This window comes from Orcinus orca, chromosome 10 (genome assembly GCF_937001465.1).
Source record: "Orcinus orca chromosome 10, mOrcOrc1.1, whole genome shotgun sequence".
NCBI classification, from domain to species: Eukaryota; Metazoa; Chordata; class Mammalia; order Artiodactyla; family Delphinidae; genus Orcinus; species Orcinus orca.
The window spans coordinates 12,258,433-12,279,228 of NC_064568.1; the positions used below are offsets into that span (position 1 = coordinate 12,258,433).

General features: G+C 38.9%; 1 protein-coding gene across 4 annotated transcripts in view; it reads right to left on the bottom strand.

Annotated features, from left to right (window-relative positions):
* Positions 1 to 6,372: 6,372 nt before the first annotated feature.
* The window catches only part of LRRN1 (leucine rich repeat neuronal 1), a 37,107-nt gene continuing 22,683 nt past the window's right edge, over positions 6,373 to 20,796 (bottom strand). For 2 of the 4 annotated variants that reach the window (XM_004274772.4, XM_033437188.2), the window contains exon 2: positions 6,373 to 9,585. In XM_004274772.4, the coding sequence (XP_004274820.1) occupies positions 7,156 to 9,306 (2,151 nt within the window). In that variant the 5' untranslated portion in view covers positions 9,307 to 9,585 and the 3' untranslated portion in view covers positions 6,373 to 7,155. Of the gene's footprint in view, positions 9,586 to 11,462; positions 11,520 to 17,412; positions 17,509 to 20,796 lie in introns of those variants that run through there. The other 2 variants (XM_049693596.1, XM_049693595.1) reach the window with 2 other exon arrangements.

Sequence of the window (20,796 nt, forward strand, 5' to 3'; positions counted from 1 at the left end):
TATCTTGTTGAGGAGCACGGGCTCTAAGCATGCGGGCTTCAGTAGTTGTGGTTCGCGGGCGCTAGAGAGCAGGCTCAGAGGTTGTGGCGCCCGGGCTCAGTTGCTCCGCGGCATGTGGGATCTTCCCGGACCAGGGCTCGAACCCGTGTTCCCTGCCTTGGCAGGCGGATTCTTAACCACTGCGCCACCAGGGAAGTCCCTCACCTCATCTTTTAATTCTGAGCTTAGGTAGTAAGATTTGAAGTTTGAGCTCCCCAGCTGACCAGGGTTCTTTTTCCTGTGCTTTCATGCCACGATTTCATCCTCTTGGTGACAGCTCTTATACTGGGTGATCACTTATGTGGATGTTCATCTTTCTTTGTGACTGTGCACTGGAGAGCATGGGCATGGGGTGCTTATTTTTATGCCCCTAGTGCTTGATGTAGTAGAAGAAAAGTGCCCCCAAAGGAAGGAATTTTTCAATCACTGGATACCCATATGATTATACAGACTTTAACAACAGGCTTTCCAAGAGAATTTAATAAATAATATGAGAAGATGCTTATTTTTTGCATGAAGAAAAAAAAAACCAGTATACAAAATCATATATATCAGGGTTCTAATTCTATATTCATAAATATGTATATTTTATAATTATTGTATATATACATATATAAATATACACACAGAGGGAAAAAAGGCTAGAAGAAAGTACACCAAAATCTCACTTGGTTATTTTGATAAACACTATTTTTTCTTACTATTTTTCTCCAGATTGTCTATAGTGAACATATATGAGTGTCATAATCGAAGAAAAAAATAACATTTAAAAATGAATGGCAGATATGAACTATCTTATGATGGCAGGGGTACACCAAAGCCAGTTAGAATAAAATTTGGTGAAATAGAGCATTGTTATGTGTGCTATTCTAACAAGAGGAAAAATAATACAGGAGCATACATTTTTAGTTAATATTCATAGTGGCCTTTTTTTCATAGTTTTATCAGTAGAGTAGGAAGTATTTAAACCAATTTGCTTCTTATAAGACAGAAAGCAATATATTTTAAAATGAAGGGCTATTGAGATCACAAAGATAATGGCATAAAAACTCTTCACTTAAAGGTACCCCAGGGAGTTTATCCTCCTGAAAACCTCCTCCACCTCCACCCTCCTCCCATACACACACACTGGTCCGCTGGAATGATTTACAGGAAAGTTAAGATTAGATTACACTGAGAACCAGAACAAGTCTTTGCTCTGGGTGATGTGGTGTAAAACAGATCAGAGAAATGATTAAAATGTGAGGCTGACCTTAATGGTTACAAAAGAAAGACTGAGGCAGAATTTTTCTCCCCACCAAAGCCTGTGGCATTAATCCCAGGTTTATACACCTTTTGTAGGAAGGTCCTTGCAAGATCCTTACAAGGTCATGAAACCTACCCTTTTTCTTGCTGCTCTCAGGGAAGAACTAAATCAATCAAGCAAATGAGATGGCCAGCCCAGTCCTCTGGGTGCCTTTTAGCTACAGAACAGTTTAGTGGTTAGTCTTGGGCCTTAGAGTCTGACAGCCAGGGTTGAAATCTTGGCTTCAAGATTTGACTTCGAATTAGGACTGATGAACTGAGGCTCAATTTCTCCATGTAAAAAAATGATATACCTATTTCATAGAAATAACCATACTCTGAGTTCCACCCCTACCCAGACTACCCTCCTCCTTTTTTTAAACTGTTGTTTTCTTCTTCAGCTTCAGTGTCTTCCATTTGCTTGCATGTATTTGTTATCACAAATAGTCCTTTACTTTTTCCTCTCTCTGACTTACTATTATTTCCGTATATTGATCTCAGGTTTGGGTCTTAAATTAGACCCCTGTACTCTGAGTCCTCACTTCTGGGCAGTGCCTCTCTTTGCTCCATTTTTCCTTCTATCTCAAGTGCCAAATTGGCTTTTGGGCTCTGTGTTCTACACTCCTGGTCCAGATTTAGCCTGCAGACCATTTTATAATGGAAAAACAATAAGTTTTATGCATATAGACCTCAAGTTTAAGTTCTGCCTTTTACAAGCTGTGTGATTTCAGGTAAATTGCTTGCATCTCTGAGGCTGAGTATTCATTTTTCTCCTCTCTAATGGAGGGACAATGGTACCTGCCCTGTACCCACTCCCTAGGGGAGGCGGGTCAATTAAAAGGATTAAATGTAAATGATCTATGTGAAGTTCCTAGCAGAGGGCTATGTACACAAAGAATGTTTCTCCCTCCTTTTTCTTTCATAAGTCACCACTGTAAATTTGTTTTTCTTCCCTCCAGGACCACCCTGTCTTGTTTATGTTAGTAAGACAGGCTGCGTGCAGACTGTCTTACTAATATACCCAATTCCCATTAAAATGCTAGGTAATTCAGGGCAGCCCCCCATTAGGAATTCGTGACCATTTTGTCAGGGCCCAGGCTGAAATTTACCTTGTCAGTTTAATCTTATGGGAGAGAGGGAGGGAGGCAAGGTGGAAAGGAGAGGACTGCATGGTCTGACCCACTGTGCACCCAGAGCTACTTTCATGAAGTGAGTGAAACTGGCTTTGCTTCATATTAAGTAGAATGTAACTGACAAAATTGGAGTATGTCAGGAGGGCTATCACATTTATTTTAAAAAAAAGAAAGACATCCTTTTAATGTCTTACGGCCTCTGGATAGAATTTTTTTCTGGGGAACAGAGAGAACCCTGAATAAAATATCCCACCAACTCCATAAACTTGGTGATTGTACAAAAGCCATTTGTTTCCAGGTATGTCATATACACCCTTGCAACTGCCCAGTTATATGAATTTCACATTTCCCCCTTTAAGCTTTGGAACTAAACATTGAGTTTGTTACTAATTTTACATACGCCTTCCATGATTTACTGCTAAGGAAAGAATGAGCTTGGCATTTCCTCCACAAAATCTTTCAAATTTTCTGAGCAGGTAACAGAGAGGAGAGTATAGGAGAACTGAAGGTTAGAATTAAAATTTAGCCTGATGTGAACACAGTTTTGATGGGTAGTTTAGAACTTCCCAGCACATAAATCTTTAAAGGGGAAGAGAGAAGAACATTAAGACATAGAGAAAGTTTTCAGTGTTATCTCCCATGGGTTCTCCTGTATGTACTTACTCTGCTTTCCCCAGGTGCTCTGTGACCTCCAGCCTCTCGCCTTCTATAGATACTCCCACCTCCACCTTAGAAGGGTGCTGGATGGATGGAGAGGAAACTGGAAGTGACGGGCCCCATCACGATCACCCACTTACAGAACTGTAGGGTGTCACCAAATGATTACTCCTATGGGCCTTGGTTGTCTTTTCTGTAAATTGCGAAGAATAATAGCCAATTTATCAGGACTGTTTTGGAGATTAAATTAAATCCTCAGTTTCTCAGGATCTGTAGTACAGAATAGTAGCCTGAAATATACTAATGGTCAAACAGCTGTGGGAAATGCTATGTAATTTATATTAGTACCATCAAGTCGCCGAGGAGTTCTACAATACAAGAAACCCATTTAGTTCTGTTAACATGTGCTGGGCAATGCTGAACCAGCAGGTACAAAAATAATGAGTTCCCTTGCCATCTCCTTATTCTTACCATATACACTAAGTTCCTGACTTGGAGTACAGAGAGAAGGAGCTGGTGCTAGTATTACTGCAAAGGGGGGAGGCGGGGAGGACTGAGAAATCATGCCCACGCCAGATTAGATCAAGTCCTGCATGGATCCTATGCCAAAGTCATTCCAGAGCTCTGGATGGATGATGACTCTCAAATTCATCTTTTAAGAAACATTTTTCCTCCAAGTAATCCCTTATGAATAATAATAAAAAACTCTATTTGCAAGCAGGGTGAGAGTGAAAGAACTGAGGTGAAGAAAGCATTTTCGGTTGTAGTTAGAATGCATCAGAAATAGTTAAAATCCCCCTATCAGTGAATAGAAAGGCAGAAGGCATGGTTTTCCCAGCAAAGTGTTAGGGGTGTGTAATGTTTTTTTCCAGTAATGAAGAAAAGAAAATGCCCTGGAAGATGAATACAGAGAGAGGAAGCAAACACCAAGTAAAGGACTGATTGTGGTGTCCTTGGCAAATAAAGGAATGAATAAATAGAAAACCACATGAGAGAAAATAATGGACTTCAGTATTGTTTGTTTGTGCAAGAATGGAGATGACTCCTTTTTGTCAATCACACAGCCAAATTAGAAAATTTGATAATCAAACATTGCATTTGTTTTTATATTCATGGCATCAGTTCAGTTTCTCATTAATTAAACAGGCAAATTTGGGAATGCCTGTTTTAAGAAGCTGATCCAGAAATAACCTTGTAAAATCAGGTTAGAGATACATTATATGCCCTGAGGGCAGCCCGAAGCAAAAGGGAAAATATGAAATTAGAAAGTGACCTATAATAGTCACTTCATTGGTAAAGGTGACATAACCTCCATTACCAATCAGGACCTAGTTTGATGTCTAATTTTACTGGCTGTCAAACTTATCAAATTAAATTAAGTACAAATGAGGAAATACTTGGCTAGGGAAAAAAAAGTGCTATGCCATTTTGCTTTCTATCAACTGAAAACCAAACCAAGTAGCACGGACTAGGAAAAAGAAGCTCAAATATTTTATTGGAGGAGGAATAAAAGGGATATTTTTCCCCCCAAAGTGGCCTGGGAAAAGGTAGTTGGCAAAAAAACACTTGGATTTCCTGGTGACTGCTATATATCCAGAATAGAGAAATGGTTGTTATTTTTTGTTTTCATTTATTCCACTAATATTTGAGTGTTGATTATGTGCCAGGTTCAAATCATTGCTTTATGGGATAAACAATGCCTCCTCCCTGCTCTGGGCTCCCTGCTCTGGGCCTAATGCTTCGGTGTCATTCCCCTTTCACTTTTCTTCGATAGTCCACTACTCTCTGTAGATATTTGAAGACAAGAATCCCCAACAGGAACCCCCATCCCCACCCCGACCCCTGCCCAAGGCTGCATCCAAGGCATCTCTAATTCTTGATGTTTCCCACATGTACTCGGCAATACCCACAATGCAGAAGTTTTCCTGACCCTCTGCTCTGCCCTTGTGCTAAAATATGTCCTGAAGAAATGAGAACTTGAGGATATAGTGCATTTTTGGAGCAAGGGCATCAACAGTTGTTGAGAACTGAAAAAGATAAGCTCTGCACAGCAACCTAGAAGGCTGCTGGACCCAGAGCAATAGAGGGAGGGCAGAGTTCTCAATGGTCAGGAGTCTGACCGGGGCAAGTTAACAGTTCCTCCCTGGGCCTAGGTTTTTCTGCCAACAAATGTGGGCTGTGGACAAAGATGCTCCTGGTTCAGACACTCATTGGTTTCCTGTGCAGCTTACTTGCTTCAGCATTTGAAGTTCTTTTCTCCACCTTAGAAATGGGAAGGAAGGTGACGATTTTTTTCCTAAGCGATTCATGAAACAAGGAATTTTACCAAGAAAGAAATCCTTCATCCTTCCTTGCCTGCGCTTTCTTTCTCCCTTTTCCTTGCCTTTGCTCAGCTGGCACCTGCTTGCTCTCAGTCCCTTTTTACAATTTCATCGTTCCTGGTGTGATAGCATGTCCGTGGAAGCAGGTGCCATCTAGAGCAGCCTTTTAAAAAAGTTTCTCTGCTTTATCAACCTGCATTTTCAAGTGGGTCCTTTTTCCTCCACCTATACCTTTAAATCTTCCCCCTCCCCCACTTTGTGGAACTGGGATCCTACCTAAATCTAGCTCCTTCTGTTGTAAATTTCACACACAGTACCCGTGAAACACTTAATTCTGCAAAACTGTTTCTGTATATTATTTGGATGAAAAATGCCAACTGTAGAGAAGTTCTGTTTTCTATCAATCATTTACTTGTCTCAGCAGATATCCCCCCACTGATATGTGGACTAATATGGATCTAGGCGTAATGACAGCTGTTAAAAGAGGAATAACATGTAATACATTTTGGAATATTACATAGCAGCATGATTTAGACTTTGATGGGGAATATGATACTACTAAAAAAAAAATCAAATTTTAACAAGACCCTTACAGAAAAGGAATGTGACATATCCAATGTATATATCTCTTTTACCACGTTTAGCTATACATGGGATACAGTAATATACCTTTTTTCTTCAAATGAACTTTTCCTTCCATTAGGTCTGGTCAGTAATATTTAAAATATAGAAATCCTATTCAGTAAAATATCTTCATTAAAATATTTATTTCTTCCCTTAGAAAAAGAATTCAAAACTTTTTAGGGCCTAGTTTTAAAAAGCAACATGCTATATAGGTAATTTATTTTGGTGGTTGTTTTGGGGAATGTGAAAAATATCACCACTGCAACTAGAAAGAACTATAAATGATACATTATTGCAAGTGTTCTAAAAAAATGAGAACAAAACTAATTTATTATATAGTTCTGTCTTCATTATACACCACATGTTGGTGAGTTAAACACAACAAAATTATTGTCTTTTAAAAGTGTCTACTAAAGATAAAAAGAATAAGGTAACAATTAACATGTAGTTAGTTACATTAAAAAATCTGATATACATATTTCTATTGCCTGTTAGCTTGTTCTAAGCCTTTTAACTATTACAAAAAAAAAAAGTCGTTGTTCAAAAGCAAACATTCAATTCAGTTGATACAACATTACAGTACAGTCAACTAACATCATTCAACAAAGGTAACAAGTCTAGCCTTAGCTTCTCCAGTTACAAGTCTGTAGACCAAATTGCTACAAAAAGTTCAATGCTGCTTCACAACTGTGTGTTAGCTTTTTGGAGGACATGGTACTGTCTGCTCATGGCTTCAGAAGAAGGGGTCATGCTACTGGTAAAAGCACAGGGGAACCCCAACCTGTCATTAATCATTTTATTTAGCATTTAGTCAGAACAGCATTATTGAGTTTAGCACAACAAATAAAACAAAATCATAATCATAATAATGATGAGAATAAAAACCAAACACAAACTGGAAGCCTAGAGACGCTGCCAGCTGTGTCAAACCCTTGCGATACGCTATACTAAAAAAATTTGAAATATCCACCCATCCTCTCCACTCTGCCACAAACTAGCAAAGTCAAAAATACAAAAGTCTTCAACTTGTTACTTTTGCAGAATAAAGCAAAAACGTCTTTGTGCTCCTTACTACCAGAAGCAAAATATCCACTGAGTTACCACATGTAATAGCTTCTGGAGGTGTCAACTTGGGTTGGCTTGGTGTCTGCAGTACCATCTTTGTCTTTCTCGCTGTCACCTTCCCAGAGGTTAATGAGTGGTGGGTACAGCTCATTTAGTGGGATTGAAGAGGTTTTCTGCATATACTTTTTTAATGAATGGTGGTAGTTTTTCCTCTTAAATCTTTTGGCAATGTACACAGCAATGGATGCAAGGCTAATGACGGCAAACATGGACCCCATAACTGCAGCAAGGGCTGTACTGGTTTCTTGATCAGAAATGTCCAGCGCGAAGGCGGCATTTTTGGTTGTGACATTGACACATGACTTTTGAGTCTGCTGATGAATATTGGACACTGTGAGACACACTTCATAATCTGTGGAAGGCTGCAGGTGTGTTAGGTTGTATTCGTGAACATCTACCGGGACCCTGGCAGTGTATGTTATGTGGGGATTGTCAATCTTCATGGTGGCAGATGACCATTTTAAGTTTGACGTCATGACATTGGAATTAACTTTCCAGGACACTAAAATGGAATGAGATTCTGTCTGCTTGACATATATTTTCAGCACCTGGGTACCATCCAGAAGGGTTCCATTAACCTTAATTGTCACCACTCGAGTGTCTGCCCCTTCAACATTCTGGGCAACACAGGTGTATCTTCCTGAGTCTTCAGTTTGTATGTTAGATATTTCCAATGTACCTTCACTACTTAGTTTGTATTTATCTGAAAGCGTTTCCACAGTTATCTTATTTCCAAGGGGAGTGACCCAGTAAATTTCAGGTTCTGGCTCGGCCATGGCCCGACAGTCTAGGAGAACTGTTGTGCCAGTATCCATGTTTAAATGATTTGGGAATGTGTCATGAGATATCATTGGGAGGCACTGTTCACCTGAATCCTGAATTAAAACTTCCTTCACCTGCTGCCCTCTATATTCAGGCGGCATGGCACAGAACATGGATAAGGGCTCCATGAAGCGGATGCTTGTCTTGTTGGAATTAATCCAGTGGATAACACAGTCACACCTCAGGGGATTGCTGTGGATACTGATCTCACGCAGATTAGGAAGGGATTCTACTGTCTTCTGGTAAACGGCATTCAAGGCATTGTTGTTCAACATCAAGCTTTCTAGGGCAGGGACACTTCGGAAAGCCAAGCGGTGGATGTAAGATAATTTGGGGTTATTGGTGGCTTCTAACTTTGTGAGTTCAGGCAAGTTATCCAGGGCATAGCGGTCCACAGAGACAAGTTCCCCCATATTGTTGATTCCCAGTTCTTTTAACCGGAGCATATTTTTGAAGTCCCCTTCCTGGATTTTGTGGATGGGGTTTTTGTTGAGGTCTAAGAATTTCAAATTTGGAACTTTTTGCAGGGCAAGTTGAGGGACTTTGACCAGTTTGTTATCATAAAACGACAGGCTCTCTAGGCTATCCAAGCCCACCAAGGCATTTCCAGGAATATCAGTGAGATACATTCCTGCCAAAACTAAGCTTCTCAAATTTGAGAGGGGTTTGAAGTTCATATCCAGAATTCCAATCACAGGGTTTTCCCCAATCATGAGAATTTCCAGGTTGGGTGTTGAATCAAACCAGCGGCTATCTATCACTTTCAATCTGTTGGAGTTTAGGTGGAGCCTTAAAAGATTTTTTAAGCCTGAAAAAGCATTAGCAGAAATAGTGCTAATCTGGTTATGGTTGATGTAGAGTTCTTGAAGGTTGCTGAGATCTTGCAGACAAAAATCATTCATTTCCGTAATCTGATTTTCCTCCAAATGCAGAGTAGTGAGCTGGGTCAGGTTTGCCAGCCCTACCTCCTTAATATTCGTAAAGTTGTTTTGGGAGAAATCTAGCTCAGTCAGGTTGAAGAGCTGCTGAAGCTCATCCACGGTCTTTGCGATGTTATTGCTCTGTAGGAGAAGCACTTGAGTGTCACTAGAAAGGTTGCTGGGAATCCTCGTTAAGCGGAGATCATTGCAATCAACGGTGGTGGCTTCTCTGTATGTTGACTGCGGGGTAAACCAGGGCCTAATTTCACATACACAAAGTTGTGGACACTCGCTATTTTGTAGGGAAGACCCAGTTAATGAAGTCATCAGCAAGCTCAGCACCATTCGGCAAACTGCTAAAGCAAAGCTCATCCTAGCCATGCTGGCTTGCTGAGCAAGCTCGACTCCTGATAATTGTTAAGTGTTAACAAAAGGTGAACACTGTATAGCGGTATGAAGGACAGCAAGCAGAAAATGTAAACATTCAAGCAAGGTCTCTGTTGAGATGTGCAGAATTCCAGAGTCTGAAGGGATGGTTTCCTGGAGTTTTTGAAAGGCAGGAAACAGTTTGGAGTCTTTTACCTGTGTCTCTCAATTCCAGGCATGCGCACAGCTCTGTGGCATAAGTTATTTCAGCCAAATCACAGTCTGGAGATGTGCCTGAAAATTAGATTAGGACAAATATTATGTTTATTCCATATACTTTCTAATACATTATAGCTTTTCTTTTGTCTACTAAAAAGGCATAATCACTTACAAATCTAATAACAATGTTCAAAGAAACTCAAGCTTTTAAACTGTAGAATACTTTTCATATATTATTACACTTAGTAGTTTTAGTGTTCCTTCACATTTACAATTAAATTGGGTCCACTTGTATTACTGGGTAAAAACATTAAACACACATTGCACATACACACCCATTCACACACACATACACACACACGCACACACACACACACATAATAGAAACACTTAGAAAAGCCCACAGATGTCATTTCTTTAAAAACAAAGGTGACTTAGAAACTACATATATTCATGGCTCCAAAAAAATCAAAAGGTAATTCCTCATGAAAGCAAAACATGAAAGCCAGTTTATTAAAGATTCAAAGTTCATTTTTAGTTATTTATATTTTAATTAATACTTCATTTGTTTTTAGGAATTCTTTCTTTTCCAAATGGTACATTCTGTAGAAATATTCAGCCAAACCTGATCTAGCTTAATTATTCTTATGCAAAAAATTAATCTAACAGAACTACAAAAGAAAAATACCAGTTTTTCTTGTATTCTCATAGCCACATCTGATCTTGACTGAATAAAATTGTAAAAGGACTCTATTCCACCACACTACTGGTCTTCATTAAAAATACAAATACACTTATACATGTATATATATATATAATCTCACATGCATGATTTCATCAATCTCGTGGGAATGTCATGGCCACTTAATAGTCATGGATATACACCATGAATATGTTATTTAACCTTTTAAAGCCTCAGCTCCTTCAACCATCAAATAGGGTTGGTCATAAAAGTATCTCTCTTACCGGACTACTGAGAGAATTAAAGGAATCTATGTAAAGCTCTTTGTGTAGTGCCCGGCAGATATTAAATTCTCATGAAGGTTAATTGTATTTATTATCATCTTCTTATATCGCTCATCTAGTTAATTTTAGCTATGTAGTGGTTATTGGAGGATAAGTAAAAGAAGGAAAGCTGGAGATATTTGATTTTATTTAGCTATCATCTGTTGACTTTGATAAGGTCTTCTGAGGTCAAATATGTACTGCTCACCTGCTTGTAAACATCATATAGTAGCTAATGCTGCTAGTTTTCTGGATTCCAATCAGGTGTAAAAAGCCATTATGGATCCAGTGTCTGTCTTGCTTTCCCAAGACTACTCTAGTCACTTGCTAAGATATGGAAAGTAGAGATATATATTTCCTTATACTTGTCTTGTTATAATGTACTTCAGCTTTCAGTACTGAAGGAACTTAAGTAACTAGTGTTTTCTTTATCTTCATAAGATTACTGTAAGGATTCAATAAAATAGAGCATATAATATATTTGAAGCCCTAGTGTTCAACGCACAGCAGGCTCTCAACTCATATTTGCTACTATTACTACCTTCATACTTTGCAAAACACAGTTATCCTTGTGATGGACCAAGAAGTATAATACTACAAACAGCCAGTCCTAAAGTTCTGTATTTGTTATAGTTTAGTAGAAAGAATGAAAAATTCTACATTTTTTGGTTTGTTTTACAAAATACACAAACCAAGTTACCAGCTAACAAGATGGAGTTTTAAAAAACCATCCAGTCCAGGTCTGGCAAATCAGAAGTGGGAGAAGGAAGTGTATGTGTTGCATAATGCTGGATCCTTGCTATTCTCTGTGGGGAGAAACACACTGACATTCTCCTCTCCCCTGATCTGGATAGTTTACCATGTATCATGGACATGCAAAACTTTTCAGTATTTAACACTATCTGATTTTGACTTTTATCAAGAAATTCCATAAAATAAAAACATACCTCAGAGAATAGCATTTTCCAAATATTATTAACTCCACAAGTTTATTCCACTCTTTTGTTTCCATATAGAGTAATCCTAAAACAGGGACAGTAGTCACAATAAATGTTCAGTTAAGAACATTTCTGCCACAGGTTATTCCTTAATTGTAATTCAAAATAGAAAACTAGAATAAAATCTACCTTTCGTAACTGAGATGGAATTTCAACTAATTTCTGTTTTGACTGAATTGAAGAAAACAGCAGGAAGTAAAATATGTATTAGTAAGTCATGTGAGACTCCCAAAGCAATCTGTTACCATGAAAAAATACCTTTTATGGGGCTATACTTTGAATATTGTCATGAGTGATGCCTCCATTTTAGTTTAAGTTATATGACTTGAGGTTATTATATTGAAATATTCAAAATTCTCTTTGACACACACACACACCTCTTTAAACACACAAACAAACCTCACAAGCTCAGAATGTCAGCTGTCATATCAAACACAGAGGGAAGACATTTTCCTTTCTCAAACCTGCATTTGGCTCCTTTGGGAGTAGAGAATGAAACTTCCTTAACACAAAAGGAGGTGTTTAAGATGTTTCTATTTGTATAACATTGTAAATTCTCTTTAGCATTTTTTCCCAGACTTACTTTTGAACATGAAATTATATATAAAACAAAGCTTCAGAGCCCCTATACCATTTTATATGTTTAAAACTTAGGTTATATCTCAGGACCTATTCACTAACAGTGTTTAAAAGTAAATCCATTATCGCAACAAGAGAAGAAAACTACAGACCAATAACTGATGAATATTGGTGCAAAATTCCTGAACAAAATACTAGCAAACTGAATTCAATGACACTTTGAAATGATTATACACCACGACTAAGTTGGATTCATACCTCGAATGTAAAGATGATTCAATATATGAAAATCAACCATTGTAAGACACCATATTAACAGACGAATGACAAAACCCACATGATCATCTCAGTTGATGCAGAAAAAGCATTTGACAAAATTCAGGACCCTTTCATGATAAAAACACTCAACAAACTAAGAATAAAAGAAAAGTGCCTCAACATAATAAAAGCCCTATATGAAAAGCCCACAGTCAAAATCAGACTCAGTGGTGAAAGAGTGTAAGTTTTTCCTCTAAAATCAGGAGCAATGCAAGGATTGCTACTCTAGCCTCTCCTATTTAACTTAATGTTAGAACTCCTAGCCAGAGCAGTTAGATAAGGGAAAGAAATAAAAGACATCCAAATTGGAAAGGAAGATGTAAAACTGTCCCTGTTTGCAGATGATATGATCTTGTATGTAGAAAGCCCTAAAGATGCCATGCAAAAAAAACTCCAAACTGTTAAAACTAATGAACAATTTAAGGAAAGTTTCAGAACACAAAATCAATTGTGTTTCAGTACATTAACAATGAACCATCTAAAAATGAAATTAAGGAAAGAATCCCACCTACAATAGCATCAAGAAGGATAAAACACCTAGGAATAAATTCAACCAAGGAGGTGAAAGACCTGTACACTGAAAGCTACAAAACATTGCTAAAAGAAATAAAAGAAGATACAAATAAATAGAAAGACATTCCATGTTCATGGATTAGAAGACTTAATATTGTTAAAATGTCTATCTACCCCAAATAATCTACAGATTCAATTCAATCCCTATCAAAATCTCAATGGCAATATTTGCAGAAATAGAAAAAAATCTTAAGATGCATATAGAATCTCAAGGAACCCTGAATAACCAAAACAGTCTTGAAAACAAAGAACACAGATGGAGGCCTCACACTTCCTGATTTCAAAACATACTACAAGTGGGACTTCCCTGGTGGTCCAGTGGTTGAGACTTCACCTTCCAATGCAGTGGGTACGGGTTTGATGCCTGGTGGGGGAGCTAAGATCCCATATGCCTCATGGCCAAAAAACCAAAACATGGGACAGAAACAATATTATAACAAATTCAATAGACTTTAAAAATGGTCCACGTCAAAAAAATCTTTAAAGAAACCCCAGAAAACATACTACAAGTAATAATAACCAGAGATAGACATATAGACAATGGAACAGAGAGCCCAGAAATAAACTCTTCCGTATATGATTAGATGATCTTTGACAAGTGTGCCAAGACTACACAATGAGGAAAGGATAGTCTCTTCAACAAGTGGTGTTAGATAACCACTGCAAAAGAATGAAGTTGGGCCCCAAGAGGATAGCTACTGTCAAAAGAACAGAAAAATAACAAACTTTTGGTGAGGATGTGAAGAAATTAAAACTCTTGTGCACTACTGGTTGGAATGTAAAATGGTGCAGCCATTATGGAAAACTGTATGGAGTGTTCCTCAAAAAATTAGAAACAGAATTACCATATGATCCAACAATCCCACTTCTGGGTATGTATTCAAAAGAATTCAAAGCAGGATCTCAAAGGAATATGTGCACACCAATGGAAACTGCAGTATCATTCACAATGGCAAGAGGTGGAAGCAACCCAGATGTCCACTGATGGGTGAATGGAAAAAGAAAACATGGCATATATATAAAGTGGGATATTATGCAGCTTTAAAAAAGAAGGAAACCCTGTCATATCTACAATATGGATGAACCCTGAGGACATTACACTAGATGAAATAAGCCGGTCACAAAAAGACAAAATACTGTATGATTCCACTCATATGAATTATTTTAAATAGTCAAAATCATAGAAAGAGAAAGTAGAGAGGTGGTTGCTAAGGATTGTAGGGAGAGAAAAGAGAGGATTAGATTTTAATGGGTAGAGTATCAGTTTTGCAAGATGAAAAAGTTTGAGAGATCTGTTGTACAACAATGTGAATATATTTCAACACTACTTAACTATACACTTAAAAATGGAAGATGGTAGATTTAATGTTAGGGCTTTTCATTATAATGAAGTAAATTAATTATAATACAGGCCAACTTTTATCACCCACATACAAATTAAGATCTTAAATTCTGCAACAAATATAAAATGGCTGGCACAGATCTTTTTAAAAGTAAAATTGGTTTGTTCTAGGGCTGACTGAACTAAGTTGGTCAAATGTGAGAAGAAAATGTCTTCCACAAACAATTCTGGCCGTTTAAAGGAACAATCCCTTAAATAACAAACCGTGGCTTTAAAGGCCCAGAATTGGCAAGGGATGCCTTTCAAAGAGGCCCACAAACAACTATATAATTAAATTTGATGCTTCTTTTTCTAACAATATATGTTTGGAACACTCTGCTCTGGATATAAAATTCCATAGGAATGGGCTGCATGGTCATCACCATCCGTGAAGTTGGCACTGACCCCCATTTCTCCCATAGAATCATGTGAGATGGGATGTTAGTTTAACAAAATCACAATAGTTGATAGGAATTTGGGCTAGGATCCTCATTCGTTAAGTTCTTAGGGAGTTGAGCAAAAGAAATAAGCAATCACAGTAACATGACGGTTATGTAAATTCTAGGTATACTAAATCCAAATAGCGCTCAACTTATAGAAAGAACTCTGTCCTGGGGGAATCAAGCGATCTGGACTCAGAGTCCAACTTCTTCACTTACTCACTAGAAGTGTTACCTTGTATGAGCTACATACATTCATTGTGTCTCAGTTTCTATGGCTTAAATTAAGGCTAATTATACATACTTCATATATGAAAACTATGAATACTAAATAAAATACTCTATGTGAAAGTATTCAGCCCAGAATCTGGGGAAGAGTCCAGCACAGACTGAGACCTCAAATCCTTGTCTGAATCTCTGGAACCTCATCAAGTTTGCCGTTAAATTTCATTCTCACCCTGCAAGGCTTTTGGGAGGTAATGAATAGGCAAATCTCTTTAAGACTCGGCATAACAGGTACTTTTTTTTAAATTTATATCTTTTTTTATTTAAAAAAATAATTATTTTTTCTAATTATTTCTAAACTATTATTGTTTACCATTTCCATTATATTTTCAATCAGTATTATTGGAATTAATAGTGTTAGAAATTCAGAGACCAAATATTACACTTGGGCTAAATTAAAACCTGATGCAGGCAAGCATATTATGAAACACAAACTCCCCACATGGAAACTAACATCATCTCAGAGACATTATTAGTCACAGCAATGAGGAACTAAAAGTTTGATCTCCTAAAATATGAAGAAAATGCCTTCATAGGACATGTGCTTTTATGCAAAGTTTCTTTGGTGGCCAAATTCATGTACATATGTACATATGTACACCATGTACATAGTGTTCAGAAAAATCAGTCTTTTAGCTCTGTCAGTCCCCAAAAATCCAGGGCTAATGCCACATTCAGATTTGCATGTCTTCTTTTGGGAATGGCTTGAATAATGGAGAAATGGGATTTTTGTTCCAGTAAGCTTTCCTCTGGTTATAAACAATGATTGTCTCAATACAAATTCTCCCTGTAGCCACCCTCCTGATGTGGGTGGGGGCTTGCATGGGGGGCTAAGGTACAGCCAGACTTCCCTTGATGGATTGACCCCCCAGAGGGAATCCCCCCGGGTCTGAAGGCCACCTTGACTTCTACTGCAGCTACAAGTGGCTGATTGTTAGACTCACAAGGTTGTTAAGCTTTTTGAAACAGGAATTTAGCATAGAGTTAAGAGTGTGGCTTCTGGAGAGACATACCTGGTTTCAAATTCAGCTCTGTGAACTTGGGCAAGTTATTGAAGCTTTCTATTTCCCTTGTTTTAGAAAATGGATATAATAAAACCTTCTATGCCAAGGGTGGTTAAGAGAAGTAGAATGAGATGTTAAACACAGAGCTTTTGGTTGAGGGCCTGGCACATAGCAAGTACTCAACAGATGTTAGCTATTATTGTTTACAGTTTTGATGTCTCATATTGAATCTGAGTCTCTTTATGGGCACTGAGGATGACAGGGTAGTGGAAATCAGTAGAGGTGCCCTTTGTGGTATTAGCAACTGCAAGTCCTGAAAAGGGCCTGGCCAGAGACCTTCTAACAATGTAGATGACTAGTGTAGGTGGAGACCTTCTAACAGTGTAGATGACTAGTGTAGGTAGAGCCAGAGAGAGAGAGAGATTACAGAGATTTCTTTATGGAGGGTATATTTTATTTCCCTTGAGCAGGAAAGAAGGTCTTGCAAATGCATTCTGAATGCTGAATCTGCATGGACTATTTTTTTTTTTGCGGTACGCGGGCCTCTCACTGTTGTGGCCTCTCCCGTTGCGGAGCACAGGCTCCGGACGCGCAGGCTCAGCGGCCATGGCTCACGGGCCCAGCCGCTCCGCGGCATGTGGGACCCTCCTGGACCCGGGCACGAACCCGGGTCCCCTGCATCTGCAGGCGGACTCTCAACCACTGCGCCACCAGGGAAGCCCGCATGGACTATTTTTAAAGACAGTAGTTTCTTGGACTTTTGTTTGGCCCCTGACCCTTTTAGAGTTTTTTCTCCATTTTCCAAAATTAAGTTCCTTGTTCACACATTATCCAAAGTGAAGCACCCTGTAGTGTGTGTTAGTGATCACAGATGGAGGGTGCGTATGGGAGGAGGAGCTATAGTCATCTCCATAATGCATGAAGAAAACAGTGAAGTGCATCCCCTCGCAAGGACATAACGGAGCTTGCTGAGGCTCTTTTGCATAAGGAACTGTTCCTGAGAGCCCACATTATTCATCAGCAAACAGTGCAGCAGTGTGTGAGTGGGCCGAGCAACAGGATGAGGACGCCAGGGAAAGGATTCTTACTTTTGGCTTCACCACAAACTTTCTAGGTGACCGTGAGCAAGTCCAGTGACTTTGTGTCCTATTTTATTTGTCTTACAGTAAGTGGGTTGAGAGGAGGGACAGTCACAGCTTCCTAGACCAACATGAACCTCGGGAAGTCATCTTAGCCCGTTCTCCCATGTCATGAAAACTATACTTCGAACCATTTTCAGAGAGGTAATCCTTCCTCCTGCCTTCCCTTCTTCTTCTTACCTCCTTCTCTTCTTTTCCCCCTTTCTTTCCTTTGTTTCCCTTTTTTGGTTCTTAAATTGTTGTAGAGGCATGGTGTTTGATCTCGAACTGCAGTGCCTTCAGGGGCCAGGTAGGTCAAGTCGGTTGAGTAGAACACAGAAGGAAGTAGTGGTCATGTAAAAAGCTGGAGAGTGCATGCACTCCAAGAGGCACCCATGGATGTTTATAACTGTACAAGCTAAAAAAACAAAAATCTACTTTTTGAGGCTTTTTATGGCATGTGGCCAGTCTGACACGTCTGAATTATTTAAATATCACCATAAATAACCATTATCACCAATAATGCTGAGCTAATGGGAGGATCTGATAATTAGATATCAATTTTCAAATATTATTGGCAAATACTCCATATGTGAAAACCTATAATTAGAAACAGTATATTACGGTGTGACTCTTTGCTCTGAAGAAAACCTGTTTAGTGCTTTTTAAAAAACCATTACATTTACAAAAATTCATCTTACACTCCTTTTCTTTTGGAAGACCTACTTTTAAAGGCAGGCAGAACCTTAGAGATACCCTAGGTGATCCAGGATGACCCAGTTAATTGGCAGAGGAACAAAATAAAACACAAATGTCTTGATCCCCGATTCAGCATTTCCTGCTCTGACCATTTTAAAATTCTGTGTTGGTTTTTCTGGTTCCCAGAGAAAAATTTGGTTGTCCTTTCCCTAATTTCATTTTCTTCTTGTATTTGTTATTCTTAATTAACAAAGACTCAAAAATTCTCTGGCACACTTAGGCGGTACAAATGCACTAGTGTGTAAAGCAGAGGATGGACACAAGTGATCCTTTGATTCCCCCTCATTTTCCTTCCTCTTTTGGGCTGGGGCAAATCCATCACACCGCAGGTGCAGCATCAGCCAACACCTCTGGGAAAAGCTCAAAGGCGCAGCTGGCCTCCAAGCTGAGGGTATAAGCTGGAGCCACAATTCATTAGGCTCCTGAGAGGAGCTGGGCATGGCAGCACATTAGCCATTGTAGGAGGGTTGGCCAGGAATGGTAAACAGGGCAGGCTAGGACTGCATGAACTGAAGAAGTACAAAAGAAAATTTTAAAAAGGCAAAAGAAACACGAAAGCCAAAAGCCCAGAGCCACCTGGCGTGAATCCAAATCGAAGTAGCTGGCTTGGCATGATCAGGAAGGTGCTTGTGGAAGAGCCCTGGGGAAGAACATCGACTTCAGATTCTGATTTGGCTTCAACTGATCAAAGGCTAGCAGGCTAGCCTCCCTTTGAAATGAGGAACACAAACTGTGAAAATTGGATAAGGCCTTAGAGATCACCTGGCACATCTAAAAAAACCTCTCATTTCACAGAGGACACCTCAGAGAGGTGAGATCACATATTTGGAGGCCAAGCTGGACTGCATTCCTACTCTCCAAAAACAGGGTCCTTTACAGAACCCTACACTGCTTCACTTAGTCTGGGATTAGTTGAAATTCATATTCTGGCAGGGTCTAAATGGGCAGGGTCCAAAACTCTCTGAAGGATGTTGGCCTCTAGCACTCCATTAATCGGTTACCATTTATTAGACGCATAGGAAAACATTCAATTTAGGAAGAGTGCTGTGGCTTGTTTAGTAACCTGTCTTGACCTTTGCTTAGGTAGATCAGAGATAGGGTGGACAGCTCAATCAATCATGCTGATGGCCAACTTATTACAAAAAGTTAAGTCAGGTCATCTAAACAATGTTCATTGATTTTTTAAAACATGGCAGTGAATTGATTATAATGGTTGATTTGTTCTATAACTTTAATTTGTAAAATGCATAAATTGAACTTCCTTTAATTTGATGGATTGTGTGTTGCAAACTCTATAAGGGCATAGATATTCAAATGTGAGAAGTGTAAAGTGGATTTCAAACATGAGTAGGAGTTGGAAAGTAAGCATTAAAGACAGGAGATGCCTCATGAATAATAATAATATGAATTAGCTAACTTTATTAATAGACTTACTTTAATAGAAGACTTACTATGTACTAACCACTATAGTGAGTGACTTACATGTATATGGTATAAAGTGTGATCGTCCCTATTTTTCAAAGAGAGGTCAAGTCACTTGTCCAAGATCTCAAATAAGACTGAGTCAAGGATATAAGGCTCATGCCCTAATACTGTCTAGTTCTGAATCTTATCTGGTTTGGAGGTAGTTCAAAAATCAGAGTGGTGCAGAGATTGGAGTATTAGATGAAGAGTTAGGTGACCCGAGTCCTTAGCTCTGGTTTTTCCTCCGACTCAGATCATGCTGGCCATCTTTCCTGCCTGTAAGTGGTGAGGTTGGGCAAGTCTAGATGATGTCTTAGGACTCTTTTTCTGAGTTTCAACTCTTAATAGCACCCGTGTAAGCAGCACTTCTTACACCTGCGAAAAACACTTGATCCTGGCTTTTTGAGAGAAACTGTGTTTAGCAATTTTTTTAAAAAAGAAATGGTCTAAAGAGGCAGACAGAGCTAGGGCCATGTCCTGGAACTACGTACGTCACCTTGGACAGATTAGTCTAACTCTCTGGGCCTTGGTTTCCTCACCTGTTGGAAGGGGATCAACATTTATCTGCCTCACATGGGTGTTGTGAAGATTAAATGAGACAGCATGTCTTGAGCAGTGCCTGGTACATAGTAGAATCTCAATAATCATACATTTCCTTTGGAGTTCTCAACTTAGAAAATTAGAGTCAGGTGCTGAAAACCGACTTAATATCTACTCTTCCAACAAGGAAATTAATACATTTCCTGAAAATTATCTGGAACAGATTTTCTTTTCTTTTTTCTTTTCCTCTTTTGCTTCTCTCTCTCTCTCCCTCTTCCTCTCCCTCTCCCTCCCTCTCTCTCTCTCTCTCACTCACTCTCGCTCTCAAGCCCAACCCTTATTTAGTGCTTTATTTTTCCCTCATAACATCCTAGGGAGGTAGGAACTATGATTGTCCCTTTTCACACTGAAGAAACCAAGGCATAGAGATATTAAGTAACCTGCTCAAGACATACAGCTAGAAAGTGATGGAGAAGGACTTAAACTAAGACAGCCTGGCTCCAAAGCCCATGCCCTAAACACCACCTCCCACATGTCACATGATAATCCCAAAGAACCCTTGCTTTTGAATCAGAGGAGTGGGACTGTCCATGAAGTATCAAAAGTATAGATTGGCTGGCTGGGAGCATTTATAGCTCTTAAAGGCAATACAGATACCTCCCAAATGACTGGAGCTCAAGAGATAAGAGTGAAGATCTAGGGATGGATCATCTCTATGCCAAAAATCTTGTGTACCACTGAGACATCTTCTATCCCTCAGTTGAGGACAGAATAGATTTCTAGAATATTAGAAAGATTTTAGAACACAGGCACAAGAGTAGT